General features: G+C 56.1%; 1 protein-coding gene across 1 annotated transcript in view; it reads right to left on the minus strand.

Annotated features, from left to right (window-relative positions):
• The window catches only part of FBLN2 (fibulin 2), a 48,987-nt gene that overhangs the window by 18,519 nt on the left and 17,242 nt on the right, over positions 1-13,226 (minus strand). Inside the window, exons 2-6 of the mRNA XM_010862526.1 lie at positions 5,159-5,270; positions 3,613-3,742; positions 2,172-2,352; positions 1,282-1,491; positions 478-703 (exon numbers count right to left, since the gene is read on the minus strand). Coding sequence (XP_010860828.1) covers positions 478-703; positions 1,282-1,491; positions 2,172-2,352; positions 3,613-3,742; positions 5,159-5,270 — 859 coding nt within the window. The remainder of the gene's footprint in view (positions 1-477; positions 704-1,281; positions 1,492-2,171; positions 2,353-3,612; positions 3,743-5,158; positions 5,271-13,226) is intronic.

Here is a 13,226-nt window from a genome sequence, read left to right on the forward strand (position 1 = left end):
CTCCAGGCAAGGCTACCGGAGTGCGTTGCCGTGCCCTCCTCCAGGGGATCTTCCCGACCCAGGGATTGAGCCCGGCTCTCCTGTGCTGCAGAGACTCCTTACTGTCTGCCAGGAGACCAGCCGGCCCAGCACCCCCGGCTCCAGCCTACATGCGGAGGGGCCGGGCCGGGGAACCCCAGTCCCGACCCTTTCCACAAGGTCTCCCTCCCTGCTCAATCCCTGCTGGGGTCTGGGCTCTGCCACCATCACCCACCCCTCCCTCAAGTACCAGGGATGCCGGGGAGAAGGAGATGGGGAGGGAGGAGGGGAGGACCCAGAGAACTTCCCATGTGTCGCTGAATCCAGGCTGTACGGTGCCTGGGCAGGTGGGGATTCTACGCCCTCGGTTTTACAGAAACTGAGCCTAAAGGCAGCTGACGGGCCGTCCAGGGGCCACACACGCTCGTCCCAGGCCGCGTCCCCCAGCTCACCTCTCACAGCGCAGACAGAGAGTTCAGCCAACCTCCCCGAGCAGAAGCACCCCTTGGCAGGGCCACCTTGCTCATGCCCAGCCCCGGAGGGCTCCCCGCCTGCCCGCGCCCGGGTTTACCTTGGCAGGTGTTGGGCTGCGGCACGGGCAGCGCGATGGTGTTGGGGGCCACCTGGGCAGACTCGGGCCTCTGTGCAGACTCTTCGGCGGCCTCTGGCTTGGGGGGGCCGCCTTCTGTCACAGACAGGGCAGACAAGCGAGGGGGTCTCAGTCTGCAGTCAACCTCAGGCCCTTACAGGTGTCACTCGGGGCACTCAAGTGGGGAAGGGTCATTTCACACACACCCCCTGCACCCCCAATCCCAAGGCAGAGGAAACGGAGGCTCAGGGAGGAACACATTTCAGGCAAGATCCATCTCGCAGCTGATCAGAGTTGGGGGCAGGGAGGGGAAAGGGTCTCTAGACTCAGATGACTCTACCCTGGAAGCTGGCAGGGAGAAAGTCCTCCTGGACAGGGTGCTGGGGCCTGACCTCCACGGGCCCAGTGCTGGGGACACAGTGTGGGGACATGGGGGCCTCCTCTATGGACCAGGTCCTGGCCCTGAGCTTGAATCCAGCTCGGGGTGCTGGGGCTCCCCTGTAGATGGAGCTCCAGGAGGGAGCCATCTGCCTGGGCTCACAAACCGATCGCTCGGGACCCCTGGCAACTGTGGGTTCCTACCTGTGCATGGCGGAAGGGGCAGGACTAACCCCCATCCCAGGACCACCACGCCCTGCTGGCAGGGCCAGCCCCGCCCCCACCACCGGCCTCACCTGGGCGGCAGGTGCGGCCGTCATCCTGCAGCGAGAAGCCGGGGAAGCAGGCGCAGCGGTAGGAGCCCACGGTGTTGATGCACAGGTGCTGGCACAGCTCCCCTGGCAGGAGCAGGCACTCGTCCTGGTCGTCGCCCGGCAGGCTGTTGGGCAGCTCAGTCTCCGTGCCCAGCGACAGGGCCTCCCGGCTCGCTAACTCTGCCTCTGAAACTGGGGCGGGGGTCCATGCTCGTGATGAGAGCCAGGCTGGCCCCAACGAGTGGCTGAGACCATACCACAGGCCCTCAGGAAATCTGATCAGGTCCTCCCCAGAACATTCCATGTGCTCAGCTGAGACAGCATGATGTAGGATGGAGGGGCGGGTGGACGGGGGGGTGGATGGATGGATGAATGGATGGAGGGGTGGGTGGGTGGGCAGATGGATGGGTAGGTGGATGAGCAGGTAGATGAACAGGCTGATGGAGAGGTCAGTGTTTGGCTCAGTGGATGGATGGAGGGGTGGGTGGATGAGAGGATGAGGGAATGAGTGGTAGAAAGATGGACCAGGATTGGCGGGGGCTGGTTGAAACGGATGAGTGGATGGGGAGGAAGAAGTATGGATGTATAGGTGAAAAAGCAAATTGGAGGGTGGGTGGGCAGAGAGCAGAGGGAGATGAGTGGTTCGCAGTTGTGCAGAATGGATGGTTACATAGAAAAGCAAATGAGACCACCATCTTGAAAATAATAGGAGTCTATCATCGGAAGCCGCAGAACTCTGTCCAGACCGGACCTTGGGAAGGTGACCAAGGTCCCCACAGAAGGCCAGAGGGCACCAGCCCTGTCTAGAAGCCCCAGCAGCTGTCCCCTGTCACCCACTAGACCCCACGCCTGGCTTGGGGAGCAGCACCCACCTCTCCGTGGTACGGCCTCAGGCTCTGGAGGCCGGCGGACCTCAGGCACAATGAGGGGGTCTTCGCCCTCACAGCAGGAGAGCATGACGTGGTTGCAGGGGTAGCCAAGGTTGGGGTTGGACTCGCACGACTGGCCCTCAGCCCGCACGCGGAGCCCCAGGCCGCAGCAGTCACAGCATTGCTGCAGAGAAACGGATGGTCGCTGCCCAGCCCACAGGCCTTCCCCACCTGCCTTCCACACGGCCTGAGGGCCCACGGGGCTCACTCCAGGCCCCCAGGCTCAGAGGAGGGGCTGATTTCACCCTCCTCTTGTTTCTTCTGCCCAGGACGTGCTATCCAGAGACAGACGTGCCACCTGTCCCCACGTCCTGTGTCTGGCTCAGCTAGTGCAAGTGTTTTTGAATAATTCATAAATGACTTCTTATGAAAAGAACTACAAGTTAACCCCTGTCCACGCCCATTAACTGCCCCCATATTTGCCAGCAGACTCCAATTCTATTCTGGCTGCCTAAAAGACAGCACTTCCCATGGCCCCTTGAAGTTAGAGATAGGAGTCGCTGCGTAAAGCTTTCAGGAGAGCTCCTAACTGGGGTTAACTCAACTTGAAAACACATCTCTTTACATTCCTACTTCCTCCTTTCTGGAACAGATGTGATGGCTGGAGCTCTAGCAGCTATCCTGTGTCATGAGGTGACCTTAAAGTTGGAAACTACAAGCTAAAAAAGATCAAGCAGAAATACAGAAGCTTAGGTGCTCAAAGATATTTTTAGATTCACTGTGCCAGCCTGCCTGCCTCCAAAATCAAAGCCTTTAATTTGTTTAAACTACTGTGGCAGACGGATTGCAATAAAAGCCCCGGTTGTTCACTCTTCACTGTCTCCTGTCTTCGCAGTGTGACAGTGCTGATTCTCCACTGAAAGAGAGGGTTCATTTCCCAGTCTCTTGATTGTGCCTCATGACTCGCTTCAGCCAACAGGAGGAGACAGAATTGACGGGGTGGTCTTCTGGCCACAAAAGGCCTCGCACACCTCTGCTTCCTGTGTTGGAGACCTGCCCAGCCACTACCTGAACAAGCCCAAGCTAGCCCGCTGGACAGTGGGACCACACGGAGCAGAGAAACACTGTCCCAAGTGACGGCCATCCTAGATCTAGCCAGCAAAGCCACTGGCTTAGAGCAGCCACACACGGACCAGAAAAGAAAAAGAAAGCCCTGTGAGGGCAGGGGGTCTCGTGTGAGCCATTTCCGTGTTGTTAACACACGACACAGGGCCCGACGCACACTGGTGTTCCGTCCATATTCCCGAATGAGTGGGTCCAAGGGTAACTGGCGGGTGTCCTATGTAGATGCAGGGCCGCCCCCAGGAGTGAGCCCCACAGCCTGCCCGCTCCCTCTGCCCTCAAGGACTTGCAGGCTCGGGCCGCGCGCCCCGGGGCAGCTTGCCTTGTACAGGGAGACGCCGCAGGTGTCGCTGTCCTCGTCCCCGCAGGCCTCGCCCTCCTTGGCGCCCAACACGCCGGCCATGCAGCTCTTCTCCTTCAAGTAGGACACGCAGCAGTGCTTCTGGGCCGTCCTGCAACAGAGCCGCGCCTCAGCCCCACCGAGCACCCCGTCCTCCAGGGACCCCGCTTTCCCAGCGGAGGACGCTCGGCTCAGGGAAGGAAAGCCCCGCCGAGGTCCACCGTGGGCGGGGTCCCTGCTGGCACCGGGGCAGCAGCCAGACGGCACGTCCCCACCGAGCGAGATGAGCTCTGTTCTCAGCCTAACCAGGATGACTCAGGCCTGGGCCCCACAGGGCTCCGGGCTCGGCGTCCCTGACCAGTGGGGGTCAGGGTCCCTGGTCCTGCCTCCAGTAACCATAGGCGTGACAGAGCCGACAGACCAGAACCCAAGACGGGGGGATGAAAAGTCAGGCTTCAGCCTCACTAGAGGAAGGCCGTGTCCCAGCAAGGGCCACCCAGTGACAGAAATGGCTACCTATGAAGTAGTGAGGTTCCCATCACAGGAGGGATACAAGCAAGCACTAGACTGCTAGGTTCACGACTCATGAATACTGCATGCCCTAACTCCTAGGCAGCCCGAAAGCCAAGGGATGAGGCTAGAATTTGCATATTTCTAACAGAAGGCTTTCCAGGTGGCTCAGTGGTTAAAGTACCCGCCTGCCAATGCAAGAGAGGTAAGAGACCCGGGTTCGACCCCTGGGTCGGGGAGATCCCCTGGAGGAGGGCATGGCAACCCACTCCAGTATTCTTGCCTGGAGAATCCCATGGACAGAGAAGCGAGATGGGCTACTACAGTCCGTGGGGTCACACACAGTGGGACACAACTGAGCGGCTCAGCACGCAGCAGAGGCATGGTGGGTGGACAGCAGGGAAGTGCGTGTGTTAGAAGAGCAGGCAGATTCTTTACCATCTGAGCCACTGGGACAGTAGGAAGCACGGGATCTAACACAGCCCAATGTCCAACGAGCTGTGTGGCTTGGGGTGAACCATACGCCCTCTCTGAACCTTATGTAGAAAGAGGAGCAGGCTGGATGAGATGGTGCGTCCCAGGAATAGAGGGGGTGTGTGTCTGAGAGGACGTCCCCTGGGCCTGGCACAGGGAGGGCATGGGTAAAAAGCTTCCTTTGCTGAGAACAGCGTCAGAAGGAGCGATCAAGGCTCAGAGCCGAGCAGGGCCCAGAGCAGCACCTGGTCAGAGAAGCAGCCAGCTGTTCCCGGCTGACGGCGCGTCCGTCACCCGCTCCCAGCTGCCCACTTCTGACCGGTCAGCCGCTTAGTCTGCACAGTGGGCTGGCTGTCAGGGCCAGTCGGGAGCTCCCACACCTGGAGAGCACCCGCGGGCACCTGACGTGTACAGCGGGCTCCCGGGGCAGCGCAGGGTCCGGGGCTGGGGACACGGGGCAGGCACCTGACGTGTGCAGCGGGCTCCCGGGGCAGCGTGGGGTCCGGGGCTGGGGACACGGGGACGCGGAGCCGGCTCCGCCTACCTGCACGCGTCGCCCTCAGCGCCGCTCTCGGGGATGTCCAGACACTCGTCGCTGTCGATGGCCCACTGCTGCCCGGCCGCGCAGCACGTCTCGATCAGGTCCTTCGTGGACACTGTGGGCAGCAACGCGGGCAGAGTCAGTGCCTGGAGGGGGTCCGCGGTGCCCAGGCGTGCAGGCCTGGCAGGTACGGAGGCTGCCGGCGCCTGGCCAGATCCCCGTCCATCGCTGGGCAGCGGCCTCGCCCACCTGCTGCCGACCACGTGGGCTGCTAGCCCGCAGCTCGCAGGCACGACCGTCTCTGCAGAGCTGCCTGGGCGGGCAAGTCCAGCCGGGGGGAGCCGGCCAGGCGGGGTTCACGGACCCACTCCATCTCCAAGGGGACAGCCCAGTGGGATCGGAGTATCATCAGCTCCTTCCCCGGTCCCCTCCCTGGGCAGTTTCACCGAACGAACCACAAAGTGCCCAAGAACCTCCGACTCAGACTCTGCCTCTGAGGGACCAGATAAGACACCAACACATGAGCAGTGGCATCATCATCGGGGAAAGTTCTTGGGGAGGACGGGTGTGATGACTGTGGAGGGTGGGAGGAGCTGGGGCTTGGGAGAAGGTCTTAAAGGCACGGACCACAGGTTAAAACATGGATGCCTTTTCCTACCTCAGAATTAACATTCTCTGAATAACCAAGAACTCCGTGGACAAATACAGCAGACTGTTGACAGGTTAGGAGGTGTTTTTGGAGCGTCTATACTGACAAAGAGTTGTTACTGAGAAATACAGTAACCTCCTAGAAATAAACATGAAAAAAATCAACCCCCAAAATAGAGTATCTATGAAACCAGAAAAATGGGAAACAGTGATGAATGCCAGGCACAGGCGGGAGCCCTGGTGCCCTGGGCGCGGGAGAGGTGACCACAGCAGCCAGTCCGGGTGGAGACCTGGCCCCTAGGACACAGTTAGGCGCATCGGCGTCCCGGGCCCAGCGGTCCTGCTCCCGGTGTCTACGGCAGGACAGTCATCATCGCACGGACCCACATTCCAGCAGCTCGAGGATGCTCACTTCAGTGAGGCTTATGCCAGTGGTGAGGAGGCAGCCGGAGTGCTCATCACTGCGGGAGTCGTGGACGGAACGTGGGGACGTCCTCCACGGAGGGCCCCACGGCCGTCAGAAGCAGCAGGCGAGATGTCTGCACAACACCGAACCTGGACACAAACACGCACGGCAACCAGCAGCAGCAGGGATCAGAGCACTGGGCGGGAACGGCACTGAGAAGACTGCGTGCAAATCACAAGTGTACGCTGTGCAGGAACCCAGAAAAGCAAAAAAGCAATCCAGACAGACTGAGGCGAACCGCTGCCTAGGCTGAGATGGAGGGAGAGGTGGCCCTGGGGAAAGAGGATCAGTTCAGTTCAGGCGCTCAGTCGTGTCCAGCGCTTTGCGACCCCGTGGACTGCAGCACGCCAGGCCTCCCTGTCCATCCCCAACTCCCAGAGCTTGCTCAAACTCATCTTCATCGAGTCGGTAATAAACAGGAATAAATAAATAAAACGAGAGAGTCCTGCTAAGATGATAAGGAACCAGGAAATGAGGGAGGTAATTGATGCAACCATTTGCCTCCGCAGTCTGAAAACAAATGACGTTCAAAGACGAAGCCTAACTTGGACGCCTATGTACGTGCTGAGGGGCAGCACAGCTTCACAGATTTACGTCGTACCCGGGTCCACAACTCGGGGCTGCCGTGCACAGTCATCTCTCTTCCCTGAAGACTCAGAGCCCTGCTCTGTTATGCAGACCCACAGCTGCACAGCTGCCAAAGCCTATGAGGACCTCTAAATGTCCTTGAGCAGTTCACAGAACCCAGCAGCGCTGAGGAAGAAAGGCATCAGGACACATCAGCAGCCTGCAAGGTTCTGGCAACGGAGAGCTCACTAAGAACCATCTGCGTCATTGGCGTAGTGTGCATTTCAAGTCACCGAGCTTTCCTGAGTTTCAATTTCCCTTCTGAAAGCACGGGCAGTAGGCTTTGATATCAACCTGAAGGCTGTTCTGAGGCACCAGGAGGCGTGCAAAACATTCCTGAAAATCAGTGTCTACCAAAACGAGTAACAAACATCACGCCCAGTGGTGAAACAGCAGACAGTGCCCCACTGCAGGCAGAAAAGTATCCACTAATCGTCCTGTTTAACGCTGTCTGAGAGATGCCAGCAGACACAATAAAGCAAGAAAAAGAAAAGAGGCGGCAGAAACATTAGAAAAGAAGACATGACTGTCGTTCCCTGCAGATGTTATGGTTTCATTTCTCTACAAAGTCCAAAGGAATCAATGTTGACACAGTACTAAAATGAATACTAATTATTATTATTTGGTAGAAAAAATCAACACATACAAATTAGTGGCTTTACCATACACCAGCAACAATTAAATAGAAAAGGTAAAAGAAAAGAAGTTCCATACTAAAAAGAAACCTGGAAATAAATCTATGGTAAATACACTAAATCTATGTGAAGAAAAAAATCGCCTAATAGGTAAGAGCCAGCTCATTGGAAAAGACCTTGATTGAAGGCCAAAGGAGAAGGGGGGCAGCAGAGGATGAGACGGCTGGATAGCATCACCAACTCAACGGACGTGAATTTCAGAAAATTCCAGGAGACAGTGGGGGACAGAGGAGCCTGGCGTGCTGTAGTCCAGGGGGTCGCAAAGAGTCGGACACGACTTAGTGACTGAACAACCACCATAGATATAACCATATACTTTGTTAGAAATGTACAATATGTATTTAGATGAGAAGATTAAATACCTTAAAGATGTCCATTTTCCTTTACTTAATCTACAGCTTCAGGGGAATCCCCAAGGTCCAAAACAGCTCGTCATGAAATTTATCAAGTTGATTCTAAAATTCACCGCAAAGAGGATATGTCTTAAGAATACCCAAGAAAATCCATGAAAAGAAATAAAGAGGAGCACACCTTAAAGTTTTAATAATTAAAAAGACAAAGAGATGAATGCAACAAAATAAAATTCAGAAACAGAACTACGTGTACGTGGGTATTTAGTATACGATAAAGGTGGCATTCATACCCAGTGGGGAAAGGACTGAATATCTGGTGTTGGTATCTACCCCACATCACACACAAAAATAAATTCTACATCTATAAGGGCACTATTAGAAGAAAACCTAAGGAAATAACTTTCGGATAAAGAGAGGCTTCTTCAGAAATAAAATCCACTGAATTAAACTGGACTCTTACCTCACACCATATACCAAAATCAACTCAAAACGATTTACTCAAACCATACAACTCCTAGAAGAAACCACAGAGGGAAAAGATCCTTAACAGTGGTCTTCGCAACAAATTTTTGGTAATGATGCCAGAAGTGCAGGCAACAGCAGCAAACGTCAACAGATGGTACTATGTCAAACTGAAAAGACTCTTTGCAGCCAAAGAAACAGTCAAGAAAATGAAGACAATCTATGAAGTGGGAGAACACAGCTGAAAACCAGGTATGTGATAAGAGGGTTAACAAGAATATATAAGGAACCCATACAAGTCAACAGCAAACCGAAAATTATTTTCACGGTAGGCAAAGGACTAAAAGAGACGTTTTTCTAGAGACATGTGAGTGGCCAGAGGTGTGACAAGGCGCTAACATCACTTGTCATCAGAGAAACGGAGTCAAACCACGACGCGCTACCGCCTCACGCCGGGCAGGACGGCTGTCACGTCACCCAGACGACAAGAGACAGCAGGTGTTGCTGAAGCTGCGGAGAAAAGGGAGAACCCTCCTACGCTGCTGGTGCGGATGCAAGCTGGGGCAGCCACTGTGGGCAGTGTGGGGGCTCCTCAGAACATTAAGGGCAGAACTCGCATCTACCCCACTTTTGGGCATTTATCTGAAGGAAACAAAAGCACAAACTCAAAAACATGCGTGCGTCCCTATGTGCACAGCAGCACTGTTTATAGAAGCCAAGACGCAGCAGCAACCTGAGTGTCCATCGACAGTGAATAAAGCACCACACACACGCCACACACACACACACACACACACACACACACACACACGAGTATTACTCAGCCATAAACAAGAAGGGAATCCTACCATCTGCAACAACAGGGTGCACCTTCAGAGCATTACGCTAAGTGAAATATGTCCGATGGAGAAAGAGAAATACTGTAAAATTACTTACATATGGAATCTAAAAGAGCCAAGCTCACAGAAAGAGTAGAATGGTCGCCAAGAACTGGGGTGGGTGGCGAGGCGAGGTGAGCAGTTAGAGGAACGGAGAGATGTTGGTCAAAGGACGCAAGCTTCCGGTTACACGATGAGTAGGTCCCAGGACCTAATGCGCAGCACGGTGCCTACAGTTACCTGTGCTGTGTTACACCCTTGAACACCCCATGAGAGATCTGAAACGTTCTCAGCACAAACAAGAACAAAAACGAGACCTGTACGAGCCGACGGGTGTGTGAACCAACCTAGCTGTAATCATCACTTCACTGTTTATGTGTATATCAAAGCATCATATCGTACACCTTAAATCTACACAATATTATACAGCAGTTATATCTCAATAATCAAACCCGTCAATCCTAAAGGAAGTCAATCCTGAATATTCACTGGAAGCTCCAATACTTTGGCCACCTGATGCAAAGGGCCGACTCACTTGAAAAGACCCTGATGCTGGGAAAGATTGAAGGCAGAGGGAGAAGGGGATGACAGAGGATGAGATGGCTGGATGGCATCACCGACTCAATGGACATGGGTTTGGGTGAACTCAGGGAGATAGTGAAGGACAGGGAAGCCTGGCATGCTGCGGTTCGTGTGGTCACAAAGAGTTGGACACGACTCACAGACTGAACAACAGTTAAACATCTCAATAGAGCTAGGGGAAAAAAGAAAATACAATTCACAAGCAAAAAGGAAAACCTTAATCCAAGCAACTGGATAAAAGCTGAAAACACCCGATGGTAAAACACGGCCCCAATCTTATCACGTCACTCACTTTCCAGTCTCCGCACAGCGCGTATCACTATGTGAGACCCTCCTGTTATTTATGAGCTTACTTTTTCACTTGTCTGTTTCGTCCCCTCAGGGTAGGGGCCTGAGTCTCTGTGGCCCCTGAGAGTGACGCCACCACCCACACTTAATCCTCTCCCATCCCACTCCAGGCACGTGGGAGTCTCGCCTTGCTTGAACACCTCTGGTGGTGGGGAGCTCACTCTATCCAGGCAGCTTGTCCCTTTCCGCTCAGCTCAGCACACAACGTCCTTTCTTTCACTGGACTGAATTCTTTCTTCCTAAGCCTTCTCCAAGACGGCCTTAAAGATTAGCAGATTGCAACAGACCCCTGGGGCTCAGCCAGATGGCAGGAGATGGGTGCCGTATCAGGGTAACACCATCGGCTGGAATGCGCTGAGTGCCGGCCAGGAGCCAGGTGGGAGCCAGGCGCTTTGATCTCCACAGGCATTTATGAGGGGTGGGAACCGCTGTCAGGCCCACTCGAGATCAGGCGGGGAGCTGGACGTCCCACACCTTAACTTCCCATCTCCAGCCTCAGCTTCTCCACTTGGGCGCTGGGGCGGCTTGATGCAGCCGATCCTGGAGGCCCTGTCTGAGAATCTCAGCGCCAGCCCGGGGGGAGGCTCTCTGCCCTGTGGACGGAGCAGGCTCCCTTCCTGCCCCCGCCCCCCCAGCAGACGCCAGGTCCCAGCCTGCACTTGGCAGCCTTCCCACCATTCTGTCCTAGTCTTCCCCACGCTGGCTTTCCCCCTTTCTCAGACAAAGGAACTCAGGGGCATGACCCCTGAGGCTGGGAGGGCCACCCACTTGGAGCGGGTGGGGGATCAGCTCGGGACCAAGCCTAGCACTGCCCGGTACCGTCCACAGCGCGGGAGCGGGAGGCAGGGCCAGCAAAGACCAGCAGGTGTGGATCCTGGCTCCTCGTCCAGACCCAGCACCCCCAGGACCCCCGCCCCACCCATCACCCCCTCTGAGGTCGCAAGCTTCGCCTCTCGGGCTCTTTTTAAGCTCCTGGGCACCAAGCCCACAGAGTTCTGGCCCCAGGGCTCTTCCGTGCGTCCACACCCTGGTTGGCAGATCTCGTCTGGGCTTGCTCCTGCACATGTGTTTGAGTGACCAGCCCAGGGCACCCTCTGGCGCTCCCACGGCCAAGGTCTGTCCAGTAACTGACTTTCCCCAGACCACGTCTCCCCGGGTCGTCCCTGCGCTAACCTCAGGACCCTCCTGGAGTCCCCAGCCCCTGCCCCCTACCCTCAGTGACCTCTGTTCTGCTTCCTGTCTCTGAATTTGTGGCCAAGAGAAGGTGGACACGCGGGCAGGTCCATGTGGTGCAAAGGGGCACACGGCACACCATGCCCCACGAAGACACGGCAAACCGCAGAGACACGGCCTCGAGGGAGCAGCCGTCATGGCCAGACACTGAGCTTCCTCTCAGGGGAAGCTCCAACCCACAGAAGGGCAGAGCGCCTTCTGAGGCGATGATGCTGTCACGAACACGAGGCGCTCATGCCTGCAGAAGTGAGGATGGTGGTGACCGGGCAGGCGGCCGCAGCCTCTGCCCCCACGGCTGGTGCTGTGGTAGGTGGTACCCACCTCGAGCCCTTCCGCCACCGTCCAGCAAGTGCCCCATGCTCCTCTACTCACAAATACCCCATAACAAAGGCATTACTGGAAAAGATCATCTGGCTAGAAAATTCTCAGACTGAAGATGCAAAGAGTCCTGAACAACTTTGTCCCTAAAAGTGCCACAAGCAAGACACCAAAGGCCAAGTGTGATAGGATTCTACTTACAGAGGATTCTACTTACACAGAGGATTCTACTTACATAGGATTCTAGTGACAGAGAGAGAAAGCAGAGGAGAGGTTACTGAGGGCAGCGGGCAGGGACGGGGGGGTTAGTGTTTCACGGGGAAAACAGAGGGGTGATGCAGCGCCTCCCCTCTGAGAAATCTAACAGCTCACAGGTCACAGCGGGCACTCACATGCAAGTCCTGGATACCAGCTGCCCCAGAACGTGCGACAGCGAAGATGCAGACCCAGCCAGCCCCGCCGACAGGGCAGCGATGAAACAGCTGGTGTCATGACCGCCGCATCGCACATGAGTGTCAAAAAGGACGCTCTTGGTGTGAGATCTTCATGCAACTCCGTGCAACAATTTCCCAACAGACGACAAAGAGCAAAGAAGACAGGCTTCACGCTGAGCAGCGTCTAGTAAGCCACTGCCGACCTCTTCAAACCTGGAGGAGGAAATAGCACCCTACTCCAACATTCCTGCCTGTCAAAATCCCATGGACAGAGGAGCCTGGTGGGCTACAGTCCGTGGGGTCGCCGAGAGTCAGGCACGACTCAGCAGGACCTTTCCAAAGGGACACAGGCACATACACGGAGGGTTTCAGGAGGGGGTAGCAGTGCGTGCCCAGCGAGGGCCCGGCCCTGGCGGGGAGGCAGCACCCCGTCATTCACTGTTTGCCTCCTTTGTACTTTTCATGTCTTTTCCTTATCGCAGGCAGGTATCGCCTATTGAAGAAAAGTACTGTTATAAAAAAGACCCTGAGCTTCTGGGGACTCTAACCTCCTTTGATCACAGGAAACGGGGGGGCCCAGAACAATCCAGCCCGGAGGCCGTGACCCCTCCAGAGGGTGCCCTCTCCCAGACATCAGAGCCCTAGAGAATGGCGGCTTTGGAAATGCTGCAGAAAAATGTCCACCTGCAGGGTGATGGGCAGCCACCGCCACCAGCGCCCTGTTTGGACAGGATGTTTGCGGGGCCTGAGCAAACAGCCCGGGGAACGCTGAGGCTCCGGTGCTCCGTGCTCTTGGGGGGAGGGGTCACCTGCAGGCCCTGGCTGTGCCTGGACGCCTTTCACAGTGACTGGAAGATGGACAGACAAGCGAGACTCTGAGCGCTGTCTTCCCGCCCCAGGATCCCGGACACGATGGCTGAGCCCAGCTGCCAGGCCCAGGCCATCCAGCCCCTCAGAGAGGCCTCCATCCCTCCCCCAGGGCAAGAGGCCCCCAGCACCGCCGCCCCTCACAGCCCCTCTCACCGCC

Source organism: Bison bison, unplaced genomic scaffold, assembly GCF_000754665.1.
Source record: "Bison bison bison isolate TAMUID 2011002044 unplaced genomic scaffold, Bison_UMD1.0 scf7180017864482, whole genome shotgun sequence".
NCBI classification, from domain to species: Eukaryota; Metazoa; Chordata; class Mammalia; order Artiodactyla; family Bovidae; genus Bison; species Bison bison.